This window comes from Delphinapterus leucas, chromosome 14 (genome assembly GCF_059928025.1).
Source record: "Delphinapterus leucas isolate spDelLeu-1000000601 "Yukka" chromosome 14, BTC_Dleu_Yukka2, whole genome shotgun sequence".
Taxonomy (NCBI): Eukaryota; Metazoa; Chordata; class Mammalia; order Artiodactyla; family Monodontidae; genus Delphinapterus; species Delphinapterus leucas.
In genome coordinates this window covers 22,275,207-22,302,720 of record NC_143142.1, presented here as the reverse complement: position 1 = coordinate 22,302,720, position 27,514 = coordinate 22,275,207, and the positions used below count along the sequence as shown (strand labels likewise).

Genomic DNA, 27,514 nt, shown 5'->3' with positions numbered 1-27,514 from the left:
GTGACCAACACTGCACTGTCACATCTTGACCATTCAGATTTCCTCACACATGACGCTTGAATGAGCTGTGATCTGGGGGGCTGGGGACATGCTCCAAGTAGATGTGCAGTGGCTGCAGAACAGAGGCCGAGAAGGATGACGGTTTATAAACATTTGGAATTTTATTTAAAAAAAAATCACAACCATGAACATTGTTACAGTTAGAGAGGCCCTCTTGGTTCTCCACAATGATACTGAGCATGCTCACAAGGGATTCCCATTGTTTAGTCTTAGTTAAACAACCATCTTTAAAAGAAGGAAAAAAAAACTCGGCACACTACCATTTAACTTGTTTTAATGTTTCTTCACAAATGGTGAAAAATACTAAAGTACAGACAGGAATAATCATAATGTTGTGGCCAACATTATAAATATGGAATTATAAATTTAAAACATTTTCTGGTTTAAAAAATAAATCTGGTAGTCAATGCAGCTCTGCGGGGTCTCTGCGTCTAGTAGGGCCGGTCTCTGCGTTCCTGACGGTGCTCGCCTCTGCAGGGCAAAAAGGAAAAAGGGGCAATGTGTTAAAAATGGGGAGAGGAAAGGAAGCCCTTCCACAGCCCTGAGCTGAGCTGCTTGCCTCATTCCCACAGAACAGGTGAGACCTGCCGCCCAATGGGCCCTGTGCTCCACAGCTGTTTCTACCACCACATACTTATCCATTTTTCCAGGTCCTCCACGCCCGCCTCTTCTTCCTCCCATCTGTTCCATCAAAGGTCCAGGGGGTCCCCCAGGGCCACCTCGTCTTCCTCCACCAAAGCCACCACGGTCCATGCCCCGGGTGCCACGGAAGCCACCTCTGTCTCCACCACGGCCACCTCTGAACATTCCACCAGGACCACCTCGATCCATGAGGCCACCTCTTCCTCCCCGCATGCCACCAGGGCCACCTCTGCCACGGTCACCACCTAAGGTAAGGGAAAGTACAGGAGAGGACAGAGAGAATGGGTGAACGCAGAGGTCCCCTCAGGATCTGCTGTCTTCCCCCCGCAGAAACGGATACTTTACCCCAAACACCTGGGTCACAGTTTAGAACTGATGGAACTACAGGTGACCCTTGAACAACGGCAACAGGTTTGAGGTGCATGGGTCCACTTATACATCGATTTTTTCCCACTAAATATAAAAACTACAGTTCTAATCTGAGGTTGGTAGAATCTGAGGATGTGGAGGGCGGGCCGAAAGTGGATTTTTTGGGTTTTTTTTGCTGTACGCGGGCCTGTCACTGCTGTGGCCTCTCCCGCTGCAGAGCACAGGCTCCGGACGCGCAGGCTCAGCGGCCAGGGCTCACGGGCCCAGCTGCTCCGCGGCATGTGGGATCTTCCTGACTGGGGCACGAACCCGTGTCCCCTGCATTGGCAGGCGGACTCCCAACCACTGCACCAGCAGGGAAGCCCCTAAGTGGATTTTCTTTGACTGCACAGAGGCCCAGCGCCCCAACCCCCGCATTGTTCAAGGGTCAACCGTGTAACTTAAAGAGCCCGTGTCCAGGGCTGCCAACCTGGTCTGGGCAACACAAGAGGTTAGTGCCAATTGAGGGTACCTACCGGGGGGTGGGAAAGGTGGTGGGAGGAAGCCTTCAGGCTTTGGGGCCTTACACTGGTTGCACTCTGTTCTCCACGCAAAGTTCTGGTTTCCACACCCCCTGCATGAAGTTACATCACAACAGTATCACTTAAGTGAACAAGTAAAGGCACCACCTGAGCAGAAACCACCATAATTACTGAGTCCACAGAAAATGGCTTTTGAGCCTCAGGCAGCAACACACATAGCACCAGAGTTTGATCCAGCAAAGTCAACCATGTGGGCCTGAGTCCAGTGGACTGTGACCGTCTCCCGAAGGCTCCAAAACAGCCAGTAAAGGACCGACTACCACCACCACCCCCAGCAGAGCCATCATGATCATCATTACGCTCCTGCGGATGAAAAGAATCCAGCAGGCCTCCCCAGAATGGAAATGGGGCAAGATGTAGGGAGACTGCACTAGTAGGCTATCAGTGTGCCCCGTACATACGGATTGGGGCACTGCCAGTCTCCAGCTCGGTGCTGGACGTTTCCTCCTCCAGACGGGTTCCCTCGGGAACCGCGGGGCCCTCTTGGTGGGAAGCCTCCTCTGTCTCCTCCACGGCCTCCCATGCGACCCATGGGTCCTCCAGGACCTCCTGGGCCTCCTGGACCTGCAATAAGCATAAACCGCCTCTTTGCAGCCCCAGATTTGCTACAGGCATACGTCTCATGAAGGGAAACAGAAACAGAGATCACAGCTGTCGCTGCCCCATCACCTGGCCCATACTTTCCCACAGGCCCAAGGGCTAGTCACTATCATCACTGCAGTTAGCTCCACAACAACTTGAGGAGGGGAGGGCAGATGAAGAGAACAGCCCAGGGCTAAACCCCAGGCAGTGCGGTTCCCAATAGTCTAATATCGATCTACCTTTTCAGTATTGCTAATGGGCTTGCCTTCACTCTAGAAACCAAGTTCCTCAAAGACAAGTGTACTAAAAACTTCCAAAGCAACACAGAAAGAGCCCAAAGCAACACAGAAAGAGCCCAGAGACAGCATCCAGTAAATACCTCCTCGGAGCGGCGGCGGCATCCCTCTGCCCTCACGGGGGGGCATTCCTCCCCGCATGCTGTTCATTGGAGGCTTCTTCCGAGCAAGAGAAACTTTAAGTTTGCTCCCTTGAAAATCTTTCCCTGAAACAAGATAACAGAACACCAATTACTCCCAACCTTCCAACTCTTAGTCCCCTTGAGGGACCAGGCAAGGTTAGATGACTCCTTTCACCAACCCCGCCCCCTATATCAAACCAACCATTCCTGCTTCATCAAGGGTGCCCACCCATGATGTTCCCTAAGATTTTTACAGGCAAGGCCAGAAAAGCCTTTAAAAGAAACAAACAGAAAACAAAAAAATAGGAGAGGCAGAACTTTCTGACACTTTTGTGCGAAGTGAATTTCCAGGATCAATGTCAAAGCCACATATATATGTAAACGCAAATGTAAACGGCTGAGGTGTCTGTGGGACTTTCTGCACCTCTGACATCCTTAGAGAAGAATTACAACTTTAGCATGAGGCTTTGAACAACAATGACTGAAAGTAAGGGATCTCTTAACCCATGGTCAGCGCCCAGGCCCTCACGTGGCTGAGGGGAGCGTGACAAGCACTTCCCAGCAGCCATCCAGTGCTCCTCCAGGAGCAGACAGAGGATCTTCTTGCTCCTCTGGCTCTTGAGGTCCTCCTTCCTGCCATGTCCTATAGCCACACAGAGGGAGAACCTATCTGTCCCCGGTCCCTAGAACCACTTTAAGAGAACAACATTTAACAGCCAGAATTAATACATTAGAGCAAGACCCTTTCTTTACCCACAAGTTGACACAGGCAACACTTGCTACCAGACCTTCTGTGTGCCCCAGAGGAGGCAGAGCTAAGAAGGCTAGGAGCACACCCTTGTTGACCTAGGGTTCCTACCATCAAACCACTCGACGGCAGTTTTGGCAGTTGGCGGGTCTTCATAGGATACAGTAGCATCGCCTTTGGGCTTTCCTGTTTCCTTGTCCAAATAGATATGGATCATGGGTTGTCCAGTCCTCTTGTTTATCTAGGCATAAAATAGCATAATGAAGCTGTGACCAGAATATAGTTTTCAGGGGAAAATCCATGTGAAATTCTTCTTTTTCTTTTCCATCCAAGTTCTTTACCGTCAAAAACCAGTAAATTTTCCAGACACACATTCAGAAGGATGTTGTTATAGTTTATCTGAGTGGTGGAATTATGGGACTTATTTCCTAAATAGCTACCACAAATCTGTACTTAGAAGACTTTCCCTCTTAGATGTTTTATCATAAAACCAAAATAGGTTTTATCATAAAACCAAAGTTCCAAATTGTGTAAATGAACTTTACAGGTCCCGTTCCTTCCCCAGCCACCTTTTCCTGTGTCCCTGCACCTGCCCCAACACCCTGTAGGTCACACTAACAGGCACCCAGTGAGCAGCCACCTCTTAGGACTCAGGCAGGCTTTGATGCCATCATATAAGACACACCTCACATAAAGTAAAAATTATAATCATTAAGTATGACATACAGGGCTGTGAGTGTTCTAAAAGGATCTTGGTTATCTCAAGTTGAGTGTTCTAAAAGGATCTTGGTTATCTCAAGTTCAACACAGCCAGTTTTTCGAGACAGAACAGATGACTAGTTTTTCAGCTCAACACCAGATGCAAGTGGCTTGAATTCAAGAGCCACACTGCACAAGAATATGGCTTTATGTGTTTTTTGCATATGATCAAACTCTTATCTGCATTTATAGATAAATTACGATACATATGTTATATATAATATATATATATGCTGATACGTATGTTTTTATAAAGGACATACATATAAACACTGAAAGGAAATGTGGCGAAATGGTACGAATGATGGGGTATGTCAGTTTAAAATCTGTAATTTTACAAAACTTTGATAGTAAACACTTAACTACGCATAAACCCCACATACCCAAATAAACATATTCACAAGTAGAGAGAAATCTCCTTATATGATTTAAGATTTACCAAAATCGCTGGATCAGAAAATGCCATTCAAAATAGACCATTAACTAAAAAATAAATCTAAAAAGATCTGCAAAACTTTTAAGGAGATTGGCTTTACCAAAGACCTAATAAATGGAGAAATACAATGTTAATGGGTCAAATTCTTATAGATTCAGTGACTTCCCTGCAGTGGTTAAGAATCCGCCTGCCAATGCAGGGGACACAGGTTCGATCCCTGCTCTGGGAAGACATGCCATGGAGCAACTAACCCCGTGTGCCACAACTGCTGAGCCCTCACATGCAGCAACGAAGACCCGATGCAGCCAAAATAAATAAAATTCTTACAGGTTCAGTAAACATCCAATAGGTTTTTGTGGGTTTTTTTGCCGCTCTGCACAGCATATGGGATCTCAGTTCCCTGACTAGGGATCAAACGAGTGCCCCCTGCAGTGGAAGTGTGGAGTCCTAACCACTGGACCGCCAGGGAATTCCTCCAATTGGGGTTTTTAAAGGAACTTCATAAACTGGTTCTAAAATGTATATATATATAAAATGTATAGAGCAAGGAGTAAACAACAAAACATTTCTGAAGAAAAAGAATAAAACAGAAGAATTTGCCTTACTAGGTATCAATATCAAGCATAGAGTAATTAGCAGTGCTACTAGCATAGGATCATGCAAATTAACCAAGTATACAAAACAGCCAAGAAACAGCTCCAGGTAGAGGTGTACTTTCTATGTGAAAGCATTATACACCACCAGGGAGAAGATGGCTCTTTCAAAAGATGTTGCGGAATAAAAGGTCTTGCAAATGGAAGAAAATAAAGACACAAACCAGTAAGGTAATGACCTCTAAGTTCAACCACAGTAAAATTAAGAACTTCTACTCATCAAAAAAAAAATGAATAAGTGGGCCACAGGGAATTCCCTGGCGGTCCAACGCTTAGGACTCTGCCCTTTCACTGCTGAGGGCACAGGTTCAATCCCTGGTCGGGGAACTAGGATCCCGCAAGCTGTGTGGCACGGCCAAAAAAAGAAAAAAGTGAGCCACAAACTGGGAGACCTGTATTTGCAACAAAGGACAAACAACCCAATGAAAAATGCGTACAAAACACAAACAGGTATTTCAAAGAAGATAGCGTGCCGTTATAACATTATTAATGATCAGGGAAAAAGCAAATTAAATTACATTTCTTCTACCAGATTAGTGAAAGTTAAAAAAAAAGGCGATTCCCGGTGAGGCTGTGGCAGGTGTGCAGTCAGAGTGCCAGTGGGAGTCTAAGCTGGTCAGCCAGACAGTTATTTTGAGGTTAAACACTGTACACATCTTAAGAACCAGCAGTTCTACACCTGGACATAGTGGGTTCTCATTATCCATGGATTCAAATTTGCAAATCTGCCTACTCATCAGTATTTTGCCTACCAAAATCAACACTTGTGGCACTTTTTGTGGTTACTTGCAGACCCCACCACCATTACAGCAGCTCAGACCAAACCATTCTAGCCACACTAGCTTCTTTGAGCTTACCAGGCAAGCTCCTGCCTCACTATTCCCTCCACTATTCTGAAATTATTTCCCTGCTCCTAGTGGCTCTGTTCCTCATTTTATCCCTGTTCTATCTTGCTGTATTTATTTTCCTCCCTAACAATCACGATCACTGAACATAGTACAACTATATTCCTTTTTACAATATGTTCCCCACTATATGTAAACTCCAAGGGTTCTTATCTGTTTGTTTCCCAGTATACTGCCTTACAATAGTGTTTAATACTCTTCAAAAATTATGTAAAACAAAATATTACTGAGGACACATCTATAAAGTAAAGAAAGGGAATGATAAATTTCAGGATGGGAGTTGAGAGAAGGGGTAAAACTGGGAAGACATATACCAGGTACTTCAAAGGTACTCATATAAAGCCATACTTCCTAGTCTGGGGATATGGATACGTAAGTGTTATTTTTAAAACTATGTCATATTCTGTATTTCACAATAAGTAATGTTCGTGTTAAGTATTCTTACAATTAACATGATAATTATAAAAATGACCCTGAGTTATCAAGTATCCTTAAATCATGTTTAGCATTTCTTTTCTATAAAAAATTTTTGTTTTTTGCTTTTTGTATTTTAAGGAGCAAACCACAATATGGACAGTCCAGAAGGAAGTGGTTGAAAGATCTGCCAGATCACATGGTCACGCTTTTACTTACCTTGACAACTCCACACTGCTTAAAGAAGTCTGCCAGATCATCTAGAGTCACACTGTCACTTAATCCTTGCACATAAATTGCACTGTTGTCACAGTCTTCATCTGGATCTACAGGTGGGCCTTCCAGAGAAAAGTAGACAAAGGGAGTTATTGTCATGTATCCATTAGAGCTTATTAACCAATGGTCACTACTGCCCACTGGTATTCATCACAAAGCTAAGAGAACTACCAACCTTACTAATAAGAATGACATGGAACTCTTGGTTTACTTTGATAAAGGAAGCCCCAAACTGCTCTTGACAGCAAGAGTATCCCATTGATTTACCAGGCTGTTGAACCCCAACACGCACTTGCTTCTGTGCTATTCATTTATAAAGCACAATATAAAAATCAGGAACTTGGAGTTACCTAAATCAAGATCTGGTCCTTCGTCCATGGGTCCTGCCAACCAGGAAAGATCATATAAAATACTGTTAGTGCACGTCTTGCAAGCTACAAACCTTACAAACACACATAGCTATCTACTACACCACCATGTGATGGGGCTTCATTAAATTCAAAATGACCCGCACTGCTAAAATGGAGCAGTGCCCCTTTAACATCTGTGAAAGGTTTGCTAGGGTTTGCTTTTTCTTTGCTGGTTTGCTTTTAAACCATTAACCAAATACACTCTCAATGCTTATGTGCCAAATTAGTGTTAAATTTAAGTCAAATTTTTTCCTCCAAATAAACCAAACTTTAAAACTGTATTCTCCCCCATATTACAGAAGCAGTTGCTCAATACTTCAAGTTACCCTTTGTTTTGTAACCATAGGTTAACCTTATTACCCCTAAGACAATGCCGGCAGTACCCATTAGTCTCTTTTGTATAGATCATTTTTAAACCGCTTATGAAACTAATATAAAATTATAGTTTTCTAAATACTGACTGTATTTTTTTTTAAACACTATCCATGGTAATACTCAAAAACTTACCACCAGGCTTATTGAAGCCACCTCGCTCTCCAGCGCTGCTGGGGGGATAAACGAAGAAATGAAGGCCTTTCCCTTTAAAAGCCAGTACCGCTCTGAGCCTTGTGGGGGCTCGTGGGGAAGAAGGGCACTGGCTAAACACATCTCCAAACAATGCATCTCTCTCATCTTGTCACTATGCCTTTCTTCAGGGCAGCTCGCTCAAATTTCCTTTATATACAACCTTGCTTGTCTGATTGTACACACCACTGTGGTTGGTTCCTTTCATTTCGGGGGGCTGGTATTAATAGTGCAATACTTGGCAAATTGGGGAAAAAATACATCCCAAACACCCACCCCGTCAGCTGAAAAACAGGGAGAGCTTGGTGTGGAGAGAAGTAGCAAGCTGGGGTAACTGAATCTTTTCATGTTCATAAAGGTGCACCCTCAACCTCTCCCAGGGGAGAGCCAAGTGAGGCCCTGGGCTTCCTAACAAGTCACAGTATAATAAAGCAGGAGACACCGAAGTAAAGGCCTACAACACACACCAGAGGACGCATCCAGCCGATCTTCAGCATAAAGCCATACATTTCAGGGCACTAATGGGTTTAACAATCGCTGTGAAAGGAGAATTTACAACAAATACCAAGGCTCCACGGAATGGGGGTGCAACTTTATAGACATACCAGTTGAAAACAATGACAATGGCAGTATAAAATCACCGCCTTATGTATTAAAGGGAGAAGAAATATGAATTGGGCCTGTTTCTTTTTTAAAAAATTAAATAAAGGCAGCTCCTCAGTGGGAGGCCCTGAGCTTTTTCTAACCAGTATTGCACCTTTAATACCTGAATATACAATTTCAAGCTGTTGCATGCAGCTTTGTTTCCTTTTTAAAAGTACACACCATAAAATGTTCTCTCTCTTTAAACACAAAAGTTTACACTTTAATGTTACACAATTCTAGAGTATTATACCTCCTCTGGTTCATTACCAAACAACAAGTATGCAGTTACCAAAGTTACAGAAGGATTCCATTTATACAATGAATACATTTTGTTAAAAATATTCTATGTATATTTGTCCTCTCCATATGGACACCGTGTCTAGTCCCACTTTTCATTATGCTGCCGGCTGAGTACTGAGTACGGGTACTTTTTAAGTATTGAAGTGTATACAAGGCTCTCACTTTGTAACCTGTAGCATATAAATGCGACAAAGCATGTTAAAAAGTTTCCACGTTTAACAGCCAACGAAAATATCAAAATACTGAGGCAATGAAAAAGGGCATGTTAACAACATTGAGTGCCTTACCTGCAGAAGACACTGAAAACCATCACCACACCACAATAAAAAAGAGGGGAGAGGGGAAAGCCCTTGTCCTGTCCCCAAAGGATCCAACCGACTGCTTCACAGTCTGTTGAAAAACCTATGAGGAAAGCCATGATGTTTTCTATGGCTTCAGGAGAGACTTCTCACCCAGAAAGAGGGAACCCCTCTACTAGCAAAGTCTAGCAAAATTAGTAGAATTATTACTTCTGGAGAATTAAAATGAATAAACTTGAAATTGGTTTTGCAATCAAAAAATACTAGGATTCTAGGTGATTGGAAACGTGATGATAGTGATTTCAAGTGTCTACATCTATTTAAAACATCCATAAAGAAGGTGAAACCTTTATAATGGAATGACATTCTTCAAATCAGAATATTAATTTTACTTTATACCAAATTATTCGTAAGTTTTTGCATCTTGTAAAATGACTTTCTTCCAATAAAGATTTCACCGAAGACTTTTTAAGTTATGCAGAATATGCAAAACAGTATTTTAAACCAGTATTGTTCAATAGTAAACAGATTGCTAATGTAAAAAATAAAGACCAACTTTTTAATCTTGAAGTACATTTCTAAAGAAATTCTGTTCAGTTTTTCCTTGAACCTATAGTGGCACCAAATCCAATTTATACCTACATTAACATTCTGCATAACTTTTTTACTATTTATATAGGGACAGAACACACACAGAACTAAGCCTTCTGGATTATGTTAACCAACATTATACCTCACCTTCATCAAAGTACAGACACCAGAAAGGGGAGAGGGTATGGGAGAAGGGAGGGGAAGGGTAGGCACAGGTAGCAGGGTTATGTTACTGATCTAAACAAAGTTTTCTAAACCAGATTGTGCCATCAATTAAAATGGTCAAACCGATTTAGACTTCTCAAAATCTCCAATGGGAAGAGTGATCCCATAATTATATACATTACTCTTCAAAAAGCTATTGGACTTCTTGTGTACCAGGTGCACCTCAGGCCATAGTTCAAGGGTTATGGAACCAAGATCTTCATCGTTATGTTCAACAGTTCCGAGTACAAACAGAAGTTGGGGACAAACATTGTGGAAGACAGCTGCATTCCTTTTTTGCAGTATATATACCAGGTATTTCAAGACAACCATTCAGAAGCAATTAGTTAAATACCTAGGGTTGTTTTAAGAGTTGTGTGTGTTCCATCCCAAGTCTTATTACCCACAGAGGCTTTGGACCTCTGGAAACCATGAAGGGAACTGAAAGCTCTAATTTCAAAACCATTCTTTGTTCTCCCCATCCCAACCAAGTAGATTGGCACTGAAAAAAGCAAACTGCCTCTAGATATGCCACAGAGATGACATTTCCATGTTTTGGAAGATGGCTTGGGCTCATCAGATTATCCATGGAAATGCAGAAATAAATTTCTTATGTCTTTCAGTCCCTTCTTTCCATTGAAAATCCTATGGATGAAACAAAATTAGGTAAAAGGAGAAAAGGTTTGCTCTTACCCCATTCCACCGCGTCCTCCTCCCCGCCCACCTCTGCTCATGCCTCCACGATCAAATCCCCCTCTTCCCCTGCCCCGGTTATCAGGGCCACTCATGCTCCGGTTCTCTCCTGGTCCGGAAAATCCTCCAGACTCCTGCCCATAAACACCCATGCTACTGGGGTGGTCCTGTCGGAATGAACCTGAGGAAAGAGTCACATCTGTAAGCCGTGGACCAGCATTTACACCACTGCCTGTTGTACTTTCTCCTGGAATCACAGAATTCTCAATTGCAAGGCACAAACCAAGGTACCATCTTCTTTACACCTGATTAAGCACCCCTGATCTTTTTAAAGTTCAACAAGAACAACTGGCTCATTAAGGCTGAAGTAACCTCATATAGTTCATCTAGAATAAACCACTCCCAAACAAAAAAAGGACTCTGGTCAACAGTTTACAGGGTTCTGTATCCTAAGATGTCTTTAAAAAGTTGCTTCTTTAAACCACACTCAAGAAACAAAAATGGAGCCAGGTTTCTTGGGGGTTGCTAAGGGGTAGTCTCCATCAAGTAGCACTGCTCATCTCATTGTCATAATGAGACATACTCAGGATGGAATTTAGTTAAAAGACAACAACAATCCAGGTAAGAGATTAAACTGTGAAGACAGTTTCTTGAGTTTTTGGTTGCTTTCCCACATAAAACTGTAAGCATTCTGTGAAACTTTTTTTGGTTTGTTTTATGAATGTAAATAAAAACAAAACAGCATTTTGTTAACTATCAAAATTGCAGTAGTCTTCAATAGCTACCTGCTCACTCTCTCTTAATAAGCTGGGGTGGGCAGGCCATAAGAAATGCTGGCTTCACTCACTGTATATAACCTCCCCAAAGAGAGCAGGGCTGGCAGTCTACAACATTTTCTCTGGTCAGTTACAAACTCTCTTTTCTTGTAAGGCATACTAATAACAATTAAATTGGAGAAAAGCCAGGATATTAGCCAGGATATGATACCTTCAAGATGCATCCTGGAGTTCAAAAGTACACAATAGTAAAGAGCATTTCCCCATTTCAGAAACTCCAAACATAACCATTCTTATTTGGTTTTCTCTCTTAGCAACTCACTCTGCTGCCCGTAGCTGCTGCTCTGTTGGCTATATTGACTTGGAGCCTGGCTGTAGGATCCAGTTTGGGGGGGGTAACTAGTGGGCGGCTGCTGCCCATAGCTGCTTTGTTGACCATAGCTACTCTGTTGTCCATAGCTGCTCGGCTGCCCATAGGTGTTCTGCTGGGAGTAACTGCTCTGATCATAACTAGTCGGCTGTGTAGAAGAATAGCTGAAAGTAAAAAAAAAAAAAGAGCTTGTTAGGAAGGAGAGACTTATTATTTTTTCTAGTCCCCTAAACATGAGACATAAATAGTACATGACATAGAAATCCTTAAAAATGCAGTTACTTTCTACATATTAACATACAATGAATTTAAAATAAGCAAATATTTTTGTATTCAGAATAAAACTCTGAATGGAAGGGAGGGGATATTATTAAAAACAACCCATTTATAAAATGTACAACCCTAGAGCCTCTCCTTTACCCCCACCCTCATGAAAACAATAGTTATTCTCAACCAAATTCAAGGCAAACTGGGGAGTTTAGGTGCTTCCTGTATTAAGGGAAGAATATGCAGATGTGCTGCCAGGGAAGGTTGCCCCAGCAAAAAAGGCACTGAGAAAAATGAGGCAGTTAAGTGCGGTATTCAGTCCTAAGGCTGCCTCCAATAATTCCCTTGAGTGATGACAATTTTTCTGAAGCTAAAAGGCCACTTGGTGTGTGTTTGGCCACTTTTCTCTTGAGGATAAGTCTAAGTTTCAAACTGCTTTGGTATGTATACTGTTTCAAACTTTCAGACATGCCTGATCATCTACGAAATCCAGGCATTAATAAAGAAAAGATGGACAAGGAAACGTCAGTATCAAGGCATTGTATGAAAGATGAATATTACACTGATATTCATCTTCACACATGTCAACTACAGAGCAGGGAAACTAAACAAAGATACATTCTTACACAGAAATAAAGCTTGAAAGAACTGGTATTAAACTCTGGATGAACCATAATGAAAAACCAAAAAGACAACACATTTTACAATTTTAATTCTAAGAACAACAATTTTAAGTATCACCACCTCCCTCACCACAGCTGTAAGGATTCAAAGGCCTCTCTTCACACTAAGTGCACCTATTCCACTAGCCAGATTAAGTGCTCTCAGCATGACAGCTGTGGGTGGGCCCTGTGGAAGAACTGCTAGAGCCCTGCCCACTGCTGCTCCAAGCTGAACAGAGACACTTACCAGTCAGCTGTATTGGCTCATAAGCCTGCTCATGTCTGCTGTACTTTAATGTATAAACCAATGAAATGAGTACAAAAAGGGGAACTGTTAATTCTACCAAAACTAAGTTAACACTTTAGGACACAATTCAGACAATTCATTTGAAAACTTGCATCAAATTAAATGTGAGAACTTGCAGTTCTTCCTCTACTTTAAAGAAACCAAAACTGGACATTGTAGCTGCTGGTGTGGTTAATGTAAGACAAAATACAGAACAAGTAAACTCTTAGTCAAAAGGAAGGGCCTTGGCCTAACCGTTAAAAGGCTGGTGCATGGACTTCCCTGGTGGCCCAGTGGTTAGGAGTCCGCCTGCCAATGCAGGGGGCACAGGTTTGATCCCTGGTCTGGGAAGATCCCACATGCCGTGGAGCAACTAAGCCCGTGCTCCACAACTACTGAGCCTGCGCTCTAGAGCCCACGAGCCACAACTACTGAGGCCTGCATGCCTTGAGCCCGTGCTCCACAGCAATAGAAACCACCGCAATGAGAAGCCCACGCACTGCAGCCAGGAGTGGCCCTCACTCGCTGCAACCAGAGAAAGCCCGCACACAGCGACGACCCAATGCGGCCAAAAATAAATAACTAAATAAATTTATTTTAAAAAAAGCCTGCTGCATGAATGGACCTTTAAATATAAAATGATTAAGGTGAACTTTCTTTTTTTCGAAAAAATAATGCCCTGCACTTTACCCAGCTCAAATGCATCGGAGAATGTGGCTTCTGTGGTTCTGTTTACCTGCTTTCATTGTTTCTCATCTGAATAAACTAAAAGAAAAAAATTCAAAGAAAAAACCTAGAGTGATAAAAACGTATTTAGAGAGAAGAGTTTTTGACTGTCAGGCACTGCTATCAGAACTTAGGACCTGAGGTGTTTGTTTTTTTTTTTTTTTTTTTTTAGGACTGAGGTTTTAATGTATAATATGTGGTCAGGCTTATCACTGGGAGAGTCAGATAACATAGCCCACCTGAGGAAGCAGAAGCAAGCTGGTCAGCCTGAAAAAAAATCTGTTTTGTTATTCTACTAGCTCACTGGACACAAGAATGAGAAGACTGACCTGGTAGGAGGATAGGATGGTGGTGCTGTGACTGGCTGCATGGGGTAGCTCCCAGGTACCTGGGGATAACTGTAGTTACTCTGTCCATATCCTAGGCTGGGCTGGTTGTAACCCCCTGTGCTAGATTGAGGTTGACTAGTCTCAGCGGGTTTGTTACCATCCTGCGGTCTAAAAGGAGAAATAAAAAAGTGAGACTTTTTTCTCAACCACAAAATTCTTGGGTAAGAACTCTACAATCTATGAGCAATAAGCAATGTTAGTATTGAGCTTGGAAATATATACAATTGCAAAGCGAACTACATCAAAACCCAATGTCGGTCCAACTGTTTCTGCTGGAAGACAACACTAAAGATGGGGGAGACTTAATCTCATCCACAGAAGAGACATCAACATGCTCCATTCATTCCATATCAGCAGCTACAAAAGACAGTTACGGGCTTCCCTGGTGGCGCAGTGGTTGAGAGTCTGCCTGCCGATGCAGGGGACACGGGTTCGTGCCCCGGTCTGGGAAGATCCCACATGCCGCGGAGCGGCTGGGCCCATGAGCCATGGCCACTGAGCCTGCGTGCCCGGAGCCTGTGCTCCGCAACGGGAGAGACCACAACAGTGAGAGGCCCGCGTACCGCAAAAAAAAAAAAAAAAAAAAAGGCAGTTACAATGCTTTGTGCTGCCCATTTTAAGAGATGTGGGAGGGGAGGTGGTTTGTTCGGCAAGAAAATGCCTTTTCTCAAAAAGGACCATTAAAGACAAACAAGAAACTTTAACAATAATGCAAATTCTGGGTCAGAGTAACATTTACAAAAGTCCATGGCATTTATAAGTTTGGACAATCTGTGGGTTTATGTCTCTTTTTATGTTTCTCATCTATTAAGAACAGACCTGAAAAAAACATTTCCTAACTTGAACTGCCATAAATTAATCTAACCCTGCCTCAGTCTCCATAATGGAAATACCAGAGTAGGGCAGGGACACACACAGGGATGGAGACAGACAAACACACACACTCCTCTCACGCTCAGGTGAACTGGAAAATATCCTTGTTAAATGACGAAAACCAATCTTAATCCCAAGGAAAAAAAAAAGGTTTCTATTATCCCTTTACCTTAACAGTTTATAACAGGGTTGTAGCAAAGTGAGCATATGCTATTTTAAGCAAAGCCCAAGAATCAGCAGGCAGACCAGGGAGGATGTGGAAGCACTGGTTTCTCCAAAGAGCTGAAACAGGTCACAAGCCCCCTCTTTCTAGGGGAAAAGGGAGTAGCTATCACTGATCACAAGACAGCTGTTATAAAGTGTTAAGGATCGAAAAATTAAAAGGAACCAAAAAGGATGATTTATTCAAAGACCAATTAGTATATACCCCCGCCCCCCAGCTATGGCTTGGATATACTGTTGCAATGGAGCATCAAATGGGACTTCAAACATCTGAGAACACTCTAGGTCAACTGAATTGGGACCCTACAGGAATCAGCTTAACACTAACCACTGCACAGGCTGTCTAGAAGAGGTAAATTACCAAGTAGCTCTGATTACTCACTGTGCATTTTAGAAGTAATCTCATGAGTGTTTGCCAGAGCTAATTTCTTACCTCTACAGCAGACAAAAAGTCTAGGTTACAAGTTGATCTCTTGTTTACTCCCTAAAAAGTCTTCTTTCAAACCAGAATTCAATGTTCCTTCAAGACTGTATGCAGAAGCCACCTAAGTGCATTGCCTAAAGCAAAGACCTGAAATCTTCTGTTAAGTAATAATTAATACTGTTTACTTGCTAATCAGTCACGGAGTATGAACTCTGCTCAAATATTCACCCTATAGCAGAGCACCCAGTTAAGAATTTATACTTGCCTGGGATAGTTAGATTACCAACCCAATACATAATACAGAGAAAATCATGTCACCGACGTTTGACTTCTGGATATGGATATACCCTTTACTGACAACTGGATCGTGTGACTATTTCTTGAACCACATGATTCTACCCCCATCCCAACTGTGAACTAGTGTTCTTCCCAAAGAGAAAGGTGTTACCCATTTACAGGGTCAATAAAACCAAAGGTAAAAGCATCAAAGTACAATTCTATCAGTTGTTGTGAGGAAACCACACTCAATTTTCTTCTGGGTTTAGCAAAGTAAATAACCAGCTTCCTCCTACCGAAAAGTCCACTCTTCTGAAACTAGACAACCCACTCAGTGACATTCCTCATTTTGGCCCCTGGATGGCACCATTTCTCTACTAAATGAAGAGTACTGTTTGTGGTGTGACTGTAGCGGGTGAAGAACAATTAATTAACACCTAAGTATGTGAGTAAGCATTACAAAGGAACCAAGTCATACATTCTCTAAGTGAGGCTTGCTCTCTTTTCTGAAAGCCTGAGGATGCTGTGTTAGGAGTAGGTGAGGGGGCCTTACCTTGCAGGCGCGGTGGCTGCTGGCTGCTGCCCATAGGCTGGATAAGCAGGCTGAGTGCCGTATGCAGACTGAGCTGCATAGGAGGCCTGGGTGGTAGTGACTGTAGCAGTGGTGGTATCATAAGCACCAGTGCCGTACCCCTGGACAGGCTGACTGTATGCCTGGGGGGCAGTTGGAGTAGAATATCCTGGAATAAAGGAGAGCTACGTCAGATTTCTGGCTCCTCAGAGACCTGCCTAGACACTCATTAACAGGACAATCTGTAAACCACCTACTTTCAACCATCATGATATTTAGCTCCTTTAAATATTTCCCCTTCAGTAAAAATAGCAACAAACCAATATTTAAAGCCTAAGTTCTCTGAAAATACTCAGTTTTCAGCAAAGCACTGTCTCTTTTGCTCTAAACCACACCTAAAAGAAAGGAGGAGAGAGAGTAGGCCACAGAAAGTGCTGGTATAGAAAAAAGGGCTCCCTTTGCCCCCACCTCGAAAGCATTCAATAGGGGACAAGTCTGCTTTCACTAATTCTATAATCCAACAGGAATAAAATGTCACAGAAAGGGAGGTAAAAGGCAAATGACACAACATCTTTAAGTAGCTATAAAATAATGATCCAGGTACAAGTTTTAGCATTAAAACCTATCATTTGGAACTATCTGCTTTCAGCCCCAAGCATCATGGGCAGTTCATGTTTAAGGAAACTGGAAATTGCAGAGAACATGTGTTTAATTTTCAGTGAGATGTTAACAATTGATTAAACACTCTAAGAACTGCTAATTTTGTTTCAGGTAACAAACAACTAAGAAAATGCTTGTTACCGGCACTAAGATTTGAAATGGCACATTAGTAATAAAGACATACTACAAATTATATTTGCTTATGTACATGACCAACAAAGGCTTTCCCTATTTAACTTTTCTGATAAATTATTTTAAATTAAAGTTAACATTCCCAAAATAAACAATGAAAAGGTAAATGTTTTTCACATAATAAAACCATTTGAGATTCTAAGCCGGTCATCAAATTACCCACCCCATTTCTCTTATTTACCCACCGCAAGCAAATGAGTCTTTTTCCTGCTCAGCAATACTGGAGAAGGACTCTGCAGCCCCCTTGCTATTTCCCTAACCAAATGTTACAGACCTATTGTCACAGGTGTGCAGAGCCCAAGCTAGGCTCTTTCCCTAGTTCCTGCCTCTGCCAAACCAGGCAGGATCCATGCCCTTTTCTTTTTTTGCCATACTGCTCGGCTTGCAAGATCTTAGTTCCCTGACCAGGGACTGAACCCAGACCCTGGAGTCCTAACCACTGGACTGCCAGGGAATTCCTGGGATCCATGCCCTTTCATCTGGAACTTGGGCTTGGAATGTGACAACTCCCACCCCTGGACCTGCAGCTCCTAACTTGCGTCCCTTTCCTACAAGAAGTATTATAACCTTTCCTGGTGCTTGGCTTCCCTCCCTCCTACTCCTCCCTCACGGTCAACGAGCACAAGTAAGCCATGCAATAAAAAGTTGGGTCTAGCTGTCAGCATTTATGTCCATCAAAGAAAAACCCAAATCTCACTAAAGTAAAAATGTTTCAGTACTTAAACTTCAGTTAGAATAAAGTGTCCTCACTATATACACAAAAATAAATACAAATACCAACTTAGCCAAATACCAACAAATAGCCAAAAACAAATACCAACTTCCCTTTGTACAATCTAAAGTGTCATCTTTTGTAGCACAGAGTATACTACTTTCTTCTCCATCCCAAACATTTTAGGGAAATTCTGAAATTAATTATACACATATTTCCTTCTCAAACAGGGAGCCCCAAGCACTGGAAGTTTTTCAAGTTGGCATATTATTCATCTGAACTGTTTATTTAAAAGTTCTTTGCAGAATCCTAATGTCAACTACATAAAGCACTCATTTATTTACTGGAATCTAATTCCACCTACCCTATTACTCCTACACAGATTTTTTTTTTCCCCTACATGACAGGCCATCTATAAGATTTACAAGAAGAGGACTTCCCTGGTGGTGCAGTGGTTAAGAATCCGCCTGCCAATGCAGGGGACACGGGTTCGAGCCCTGGTCCAGGAAGATCCTACATGCTGCAGAGCAACGAAGCCGTGCACCACAACTATTGAGCCTGTGCTCTACAGCCCGCGAGCCACAACTACTGAAGCCCGTGCTCTGCAACAAAAGAAGCCACCGCAATGAGAAGCCCACGCACCGGAACGAAGAGTAGCCCCCGCCTGCGGCAACTAGAGAAAGCCCGCAGGCAGCAACAAAGACCCAATGCAGCCAAAAATAAATAAATACAGTTAAAAAAAAAATTTATAAGAAGAACAATTAAAAAACAACAACAAAAAGTGACAAGGGCAGTAACTCGTGTCATAGAAGTATCCAGCAAGAGCCTTGCAGTGCTAAAGATTACACAAATAGACACTGATTAATCATCTTTTTAAAAAATTAATAATCTTTTAATTAATTGTAGTACCCGCACAAGCAGCCAATCAAAATGAGCAAAAATTAACAGAGCAAAATGATTTAATGACAATAAAAAAGACCAATAGCAAAAAGACAACATATCTACTATGTGTTGATAAATTTAAGGAAAAGGGTAGTAAGAAACATCACACAAACCAGAATTTTTGTTCAACCTCAACGGTAAAAACTAAAGTCTAAGATTTCTATTCCAATTAAGAGTTGAGATTTATATAGCTCCCTCTCATGAAGCTTAATTTTAAAATATTCTGTAAGTGTCTTTTTATATATTTCTTCTAATAATTATCCAATGACTCTTTTAAAAATAAATTTATTTATTAGTTTTGGCTGTGTTGGGTCTTCGTTGCTGTGTGCGGGCTTTCTCTAGTTGCAGCGAGCAGGGGCTGCTCTTTGTTGTGGTGCGCGGACTTCTCACTGTGGTGGCTTCTCTTGTTGCAGGGCACGGGCTCTAGAGCGCGGCAGGCTTTAGATGCAGCGCGTGGGCTCAGTAGTTGTGGCTCATGGGCTCTAGAGAGCAGGCTCAGTAGTTGCAGCGCACGGGCTTCATTGCTCCACGGCATGAGGGATCTTCCCGGACCAGGGCTCGAACCCACGTCCTCTGCATTGGCAGGCAGATTCTTAACCACTGCGCCACCAGGGAAGCCCTATCCAGTGACTTTTATGTGTAAAGACAGTAAGAGGTAAGGAAAAAAGCATTAAGTGTTCCTGAACCTACTTACTACTGTCAGGGTCCTGCTTGGTTTGGTTCAGCCTCAATCTGCTCACTAGGTTTAATTTTAGTTCCTACAGTCCAAAAGCTGATGGAAGAATTTGGGGAGATATGAAGGGTCTTCCATAAACTACAAAGTGAAAACATGGCTCCACAGAATCTAGAAGACTACTGTATTTCCTATAAATGACTTTATCATGTTCTTATAAAATGATCCAAAGGCTCCAAAGGCTAGATCTAAGCTGTATTACTTCAGATGATACTTATTTTTAAAATAAGTTAAGGTCAAAAAGATACAAAACATCTAGCTATAATAAATCAGTCATGGGGATGTAATGTGCAGCATGATGACTACAGTTAGCAATACTGTATTGTATATTTGAAAGTTGCTAAGACAGATGATCCTAAAAGTTCTCATCAAAAGGATGTGTGGTAATTCATGTTAACTAGACTTACTGTGGTGATTTCACAACATACACAAATATTGAATCATGTTGTATACCTGAAACTAATGTTATATGTCAATTACATCTCATTAAAAACATAATAGCTTGAAAATGTAAAGTTCATCTCACAATTTCAAAATTCTGTGCTCAAAATACAAACTGCAGAGTCTCAGTTCCAGCTCTTCCTACAGTTGCCAACACCCACAGAAAGTTTAAACATTTCCCATCCTATTCAATGATATGCATTAATGAGACAGATCAGGAAATACTTCCCATCAAATCCAGGACATTGTCACGAAGTGAGATAAATTACAGGTGGGTTTCTCCCTACTAATGACTCTGATAGACCATATATAACTTGGGATTAAAGATAGTTTGAAAAATCAAAGTTTTTACATCTTAAAGGTAGGGATCCTGAAATGTCACACAGCACCAAACATAAAAAGTTATTGTAAAATTTTCACAGGCTCCATTTCAACCCCAGTATTAGGATACAATTTATTCTAATTCTTAAAATAATTTTTTTTTTGCTCCCTGGAATGCTGTTACATATATATTTAAGGCATACTATGGATTAAAATAATTCATTAACATTTAAACAGAAAATAAAACGTGTCTGGACCGGAAGCCAACCAACAGACAAACATAATACATGCAAGGTGGCAATCTGTTCCTCTGAATAAATCTAATCATGCAATCTATCCTTCAGGGAATAGGGGGAAATCAGCTGGGGAGTAGTCACCTGAAATACCTTTGAGAAGGTGAACAACTATTATTAAGGCTTGACACAAAATAATGTAAAATAAAACAAAGCGAAACCTTTCCCAAAATCACATAAAGAAAAGGGACATGAATCTGCGAATGGCACCTGAAGCAGTTTTCCATTAGCACCTTATTGTGTGTGATGTTAGAAAGTTTGAGGGTTAAACAAATGAAAACACCTAAAGGGTTAACATTACAGGGTTAGACAAGATGGAAAGCAATTCCCATGCAAGAATGAGCAGGATAGTCAAACCTGTACTGGTCCCTTCTACTGTGGAAAGCACAAAACAAAAAGTAGAGGGCACACTATCAGATGAAGCAAACAGATGTGAAAATCAGTTTGATTTTTAAGCAGCTCAGTTTAAGAAGGCTCATTCTTTCCCAGTATTAGCATTAGCACAATCTCTTATATATTCTCTATTTTGTCGTGAGATTACTCAATACACTGTATAAAATAGCTAGCATGAAAAGTTCTTTTTTCCCTTGGAATTTATCCCACCCACATTCTATCAGAGATCCCTCAAGGAGAATATAATGAAAAGGAAAAAAACAAAACAAAAACCCCCAGCTCCTCCTAAGAATAAAGGATTCCCAAACGCCAAGGTATCAACCAGAATATACACCCAAGAGCACAAGTAACAAGCTTCTTAGCAAACACCCTAGCTAATGTAACCCCAAAGTCTCTCTAGAGTCTTACCAGTGGGAGGCTGTCCATAAGAAGTTGCATAGGCGGTCTGCCCATAGGTTGCAGTGGTCTGAGCCTGGGTATAGCTGACATCAGTGGGCTGTCCATAGGTTCCGTAACTTTGTTGCCCATATGCCTGCTCAAAGAAAATGGATTTAAGAACTTCATATATGAATCTTGCATTTTAGCAATAAAATGGACTGACTTCTAAGTTCCTAAATTGGAAAACCAAAGTCAAAAATATGCTTTCTAATAAAAAGGTTAAAAAAAAAACAGACAAGTGATCGCAGTATCATGAATGCTTGTTTCTCCTTATCTAATCCACTCATATTTTCATAAACTACAAAAAAGTTCCTGAGATAATCAGGCAAAACCACAGTTTAACGATACAGGAGATTAACAAGATGCCCTCAAATGATTAACAATGAGGGAACAGGTGTGTAATTGCCAGCACTTAGTGTAGCAGTTTTAGCAAACGGAAACAAATGCTAGGAATATAAAATGAACAATGAAAATGAAAATGGGACTAAAATCTGTCAGACAATCTTGAAAACTATATTTTCACCTTGAGACAAAATTTTAAAAATTATCATACCACTTCAAAGAAAATGAACAAGAACGCTGCATGTCTTAAGACAGCAAGACTGCTGTCTTTTGAACCTGGACATCAGTAATACTTAAAACCTGGCAAGGAATGAACTGTTTTTTCAGATATTAGCAAGATCACATTCTAGATGTGAATGACCAGTTATGTAAGATCAGCCAGAGACATCACATTCTGCCTGTCCTATAATGTTTCCATGGCAGAGCTACTGTATCCATTTTATGCCACAGACCATTTCAGAACTTGAGATGATATTGAGAACACTAGGTGGCTAATTTCTAGTATCTGCTAGCCTAGACTTTAGAATAGACTCACGTACTAGAAAGAGCTCAAAAGCCCTATAGTTAGGCACCCATAAGAGTTAACCCATCACTTAATGTGTGACCAGTGGCGAATGGTGTAGTATCTATGCACTGCAATTTTTCATCTGCAAAATGTCATAATATCACCTTCCTCTGCAGAACTGCTGTATGATTAAGTTAAATAAATTTAAACACAAAATATGTAGAAGGAACAAGCATGGAGCAAAACACCTAACTTGAGAAACCATACTAGGGAGGAAAGGAGAGCTAGCAACTCCCAGTTTGAGGATGGTTTCATTACAATGGCACTCCCACTGTGAAAGTTTAAACACCTGTGTATTTTATGATTACAAGCACATTATACTCTTCTACTACCTAATTTCTGAAGAAGATTTGTGCTAGCTATTGTTTCAATGGCTGATGGAAATATTTAACTTGGGGATGCAGCCACAAATAATTATCTTAAAGATTACCTGGGTGGTCTGTGCATATCCTTGAGTGGGCTGGGCGGTGTAAGCACTGTAGCTGTAAGAGAAATTAAATGCAAGAACTGAATATAGAAATCCAGATTCCATTACTAAATCCTCTACCATTAAAGGAGGCTCTGTACTCTAAAAAACAACGAATCACACCCAAGGTACTGCTGTAAAAGTTTGACTTACCCCTGCTGGGCTGCAGCTTGGCTGTAGGTACTGTAATCTAGAGAAAACAAGGAGAGAAAATAGTGTGAAGCCAACGTTTACAAGGAGAAAGGAAAAAAGGGAGGAAGGAATTCAGGTGGCAGGAAGATGAATTTTAAAAACTGTATTGAGGGACTTCCCTGGTGGCACAGTGGTTAAGAATCCGCCTGCCAATGCAGGGGACACAGGTTCGAGCCCTGGTCTGGGAAGATCCCACATGCCATGGAGCAACTAAGCCCGTGTGCCACAATTACTGAGGCCCGTGTGCCTAGAGCCCGTGCTCCACAACAAGAGAAGCCCCCGCTCACCATAACTAGAGAAAGCCCACACACAGCAATGAAGACCCAACACAGCCAAAAATAAATAAATAAAATAAATATATTAAAAAAAAAATACCACAGTATTGAGAGGACCTACAGGACAACACAGCTCCAAATGAGTACCTCTTATCTTTCAACACCAAAGTAAAAAAATCTGAGCCAGTTAAACAGAAAATTTGAACAAAGTGCCAGCTAATGAGGTCAAGATCATCTGATTTGGCAAAGATACTTTGCATGTTCCCATGACTACAAACTTCCCTTAACTGTAGGCTGTCATTTCAAATATATGATCATCATCCTAAAACTAACAGGAGAACAAGATAAACTCAAGAGGATCGGAAGTTTTACCTTCATATAAAAAGGAGGCATGCAACAATATAACAATGTTTAACACCAGAATGGTTATACCAGTAGCTACATCTCCTCAAAAACTAGTTAAAAAAAAAAAAAATCACTCCCTCACTTTAGCAAGTTAGACCAACCATAATTCCCTAGGAGGACTGTGAAATGAAATGGCAGAAAACAAGAGGACAATCATCTCAATCCAGTGTTCTAAAGGGTTTGCTGACTATATGAGGGCTACATCTGTAGAATAATTAAAAAACTAGACACATTGTAAGTACAAGTGAAGCAGTCAAGGCAGAATCATGATAACTGGCAGAGGAGAAAGCATTTAATCTTTGGGGGAATAACTTGGTTTTAGGTAACATCATCTTTTTAAACTCAAGTGATTTCAACTTAAAAAAAAAAAACAACTTATCTTCCCCTCTCCTCTCTAAGTAAAGCTTCCTACAACTTTCCTTTTCATAAGAAATTTACAACACGCACAAAAAAGGACTAAAAGTGAAAACAAAAAAACCCCTCTGGTCCACTGAGGCGTCTGCAAGTAGTGAAAACAGAAAACAAAATGGTTAAGAGGTTTTCATGGCACTACTGAATCAAACATATATTTTTAAAGAAGTTAAAGTAATTATTTTTTTAAAATCCTGCCCAATTCTTTTTTTTTTTTCTGCCCAATTCTTTGCTCTCCACAAGAACTATGTATCTTATTCTATAAGGCAACACTGTCATTAAGGCAGACCAAAGGGTCCTTTCTTCTCCAATCAGAAAATAGTCCCTCACCTGAAAGCAACAGTTGACAGCTCTTTGTGGAGGGGTTTCTAATCCCACTCCATTCAAAGCCTGCTTCACAGTTCACCTGGCCTGCCCCCAGAGCATTTTGCTGAATCCATCTCTTTAACTTAGCTCATTTTTCATCTCTCTACACTTCACTTGACCACTTTCCTTCCTCTGTACACCCTTAACTCAGAACCCTGAATCATCAACATTATCAGATCAACGGCCAAAGGCTATGTATAATGAACAAACTGATTTGTTCAAGACAATCTTAGCTCTGTATGTGACATATAAAAAACTAAATGCAAATCACTTCTTCCATGTTGTAGTTACAAAATAAACATACCAATGAAGCATCAAAAATCAAATATTTCAAACTACCTTCTGCAGAGGCTTCTGTATGAGAAATGATTCTAAATAGCTGACATGTAAGCTCAATGTCTGCAAGAGGACTGCTACACAAGAACAGTTATGTAAAACATCAAAGTGGCGAAGCTGACATGAACAAGGAATGATCTCAGGTCCATGGGAAACCAGCTGATTTAGCCCCATATTGGTGGGCTACAGGAAGTAGCAAATGTGCTTCATGAGAACTTATGTTATCTACCTACAGCATACAAACATTATATGGCCTCAAAAATCTACAGTTACACATTTGTCAGATTTTTTAGCAGTTATTTGTTTTGTTTTGTTTTTTTAACTACCCAATCTGCAGCTGAAGACTACACTAAAAATACAGGACAGGTTGAGAAGAGAAGGGGCTGTGACTGGGGTGGGGGTGGGGGACTTCCAGAGTGCTGACAATGTTCTATTTCTTGGTCTGAATGGTGGTTACCTGGGAGTTCGCGTTGTAATTCTTCGTTAAAGTGGACATATACTCTAGGTACTTTTCTATATATGCTACACATGAGGAGAAAAAACAACTAACATTACCCAAGGTGGTGGCTTTTAGATACTTTAAGGCAGTCACGATCAAGAAACTGCAGAGATTTAGAGTTTCAGACTAACATCATGAGTTAAAGTCACTATGGGACAACTTTGTGGGAGCCAAAATACTTTGCTGTAAGGTCAGAAGCTAAAGGCTGAAAAAGCTCTTAAAAGGTCTAGCCTAACCCCTTCATTTGGACTGAAAGGAAACCAAAGTCCAGATAAGTTAGTGACCCCCCCCCGCAAAGGGCCCCCAGCCAGGCCTACTACTGTGTGTCTACATAATCCATAATTGTAATTCTAATATAGGATGTGGTGGTTACCAGTAAAAAGAGGTTGAGCAAAGTAGAACGAAAAAGGGGCAAGTCCAGCCACACACAAATTTGAACACACATATTTACTCCCCAAACGTTAACAGGGAAGGGAGGGTAGCACTCCTCCTTACAAAATCCTAACACTGCAGGGAAGAGGAAGGTGGAAAGGGCTTTGAGGAAACCATTTCCCACCAAGATGTGTGTAAGACTGTGGTTATTTCAGAGTTCTTTCTTCTAGGGGCACTCTGTACCCTGGCACTAACAGCCAGCATCTACCTGCTTGTTTACTGACCACATACTTGCGGAGAGTTCTTAAACTGTCATTCCGTTGCTGGATTCTGGACCCTTTTCAAATTAAAACTCTGAAGGACTCAGAGCTTTTCCCATCTTCCATCTTCTCCAACTGCTTCTTAAGGCCTGGAGTCAGGCTGCCTAAGAACACCCCCGGAGGCAAAAATGCCCCACTCAACCAATAACCACAAGTTAGTGCAGGAACAGGCTGCAAACCGCAGGTCACGTTTAGGCTACTCTCTTACACACTCCGGGCGTCAAGGACCACCCCAGACATCATATTCCAGCTCCCACCCCGGGCTTTCAAAGTCCAGTCCGCGCCTCCTTCCGCTCTCTTCTATCAGTCCACGAAATAAACAAGCCTCTCGGCTTAACCTAAACGAATAAACGTGCGAAACGATTACTTAAGTATAATTCAAACGCTGACTGGGGCCTTTTGTTTCCCCTAAGTCAAAGAGGCCAGAAATTTCTTTCGGTGGGGATTTCTGGCCACACGATCCGGGTTGGCCTTATACAAAAAATCTCCCTCGGCGTTTGCTGAAAAATGGCTCTGGGAATTGCCTTTTGGGGCGGTAAGGAGAATTAATAATGGTAAAAACCGAATCCCGAAGAGGCAGCCGATTGGGGGGCTGTAAAGGAGCGGGGGAGGGCACTCCATCTAAACCCCAGTTCGGGCAGAAGTTCGGCTTGGGGGTTGGAGCCCGCCTTAGACGCAGCTCTGCGGCCCCGGACGCCCCAGCCGACCCGGCCTTAAGAATGACGGGGCTCCCGCTCATAGGTCGGCGCCCCTCGGCTCACAAATCCGCGAAACCTTTTTTATTTGCTTTTTTCCCTCGTCTTCTCGGTGAGGCAGAGGAAGCGCTCGGGCTTGGACTGCCGCCCTGGAAATGGGGTTGGGGTGGGGAGAGTCAGAGGGTCAGCGGGCCTGCGGCTTCTCGGGCCGCCGCCGGCCACCCCCACCTCCGGTTTCGGGGTGCCGGGCCCGAAGCCTAGCCGAACCCTCCCCCCACCCCCACGCGGGGGCCCAGAGGCCACAGGCCCCGCCCACGTGGCGGGCTGCCCAGGGCGCGGGGCCCGACGGCCATCACACAATGGAGACCAAAGCAGGCCCCGCGCGTACCCGCCGCCTCGAGCCCCCGCGCGCGGGGGGCGCCGGAAGGTTCCAGAACCGGCCTGCCCAGTTGGGGGAGGGGAGGGAGCGGAGGGGGACGCCGGCCGTCGAGCTTCTCGAGCCGCGACGGGTACCTCACGCCCTTCTTGGCAGGTCCACTCAGTCGTCCCGGCCACCCCGAGAAACGAGCGGCCCCCAATTTGGGCATCCCGGCCGTCGCCGGAGCGACCGCAGTTCCACCACACTCACCCGTGGACGCCATTTTCTCTCTCCTTCCTTCTCGTTCTCTCAACGTCCGTCTCCCTCTCGCTTTCCCTCTAGGCACCGCACTGCGCAGGCGCGAAACCCGCAACCTCGGGCGCTACCATCGGGCCA

General features: G+C 42.4%; 1 protein-coding gene across 3 annotated transcripts; it reads right to left on the bottom strand.

Annotated features, from left to right (window-relative positions):
• Positions 1-136: 136 nt before the first annotated feature.
• EWSR1 (EWS RNA binding protein 1) lies at positions 137-27,514 on the bottom strand. 3 transcript variants are annotated; one of them, XM_022551027.3, is made up of 17 exons: positions 27,389-27,514; positions 23,043-23,079; positions 22,854-22,905; positions 21,487-21,610; positions 16,374-16,560; positions 13,966-14,133; positions 11,648-11,859; positions 10,550-10,730; positions 7,761-7,798; positions 7,194-7,226; positions 6,787-6,905; positions 3,512-3,641; positions 2,614-2,736; positions 2,054-2,216; positions 1,587-1,684; positions 695-947; positions 137-531 (listed from the first exon to the last, which is right to left on the bottom strand). In XM_022551027.3, exons 1-17 carry the CDS (start codon positions 27,399-27,401, stop codon positions 492-494), a joined length of 1,971 nt encoding a protein of 656 aa, XP_022406735.1. In that variant the 5' UTR covers positions 27,402-27,514; the 3' UTR covers positions 137-491. The 3 variants fall into 3 exon arrangements, with proteins under 3 accessions (XP_022406735.1, XP_022406736.1, XP_089750780.1); XM_022551028.3 differs by having other exon boundaries at positions 7,761-7,795; XM_089894654.1 differs by lacking the exons at positions 7,761-7,798; positions 10,550-10,730 and having other exon boundaries at positions 27,389-27,513.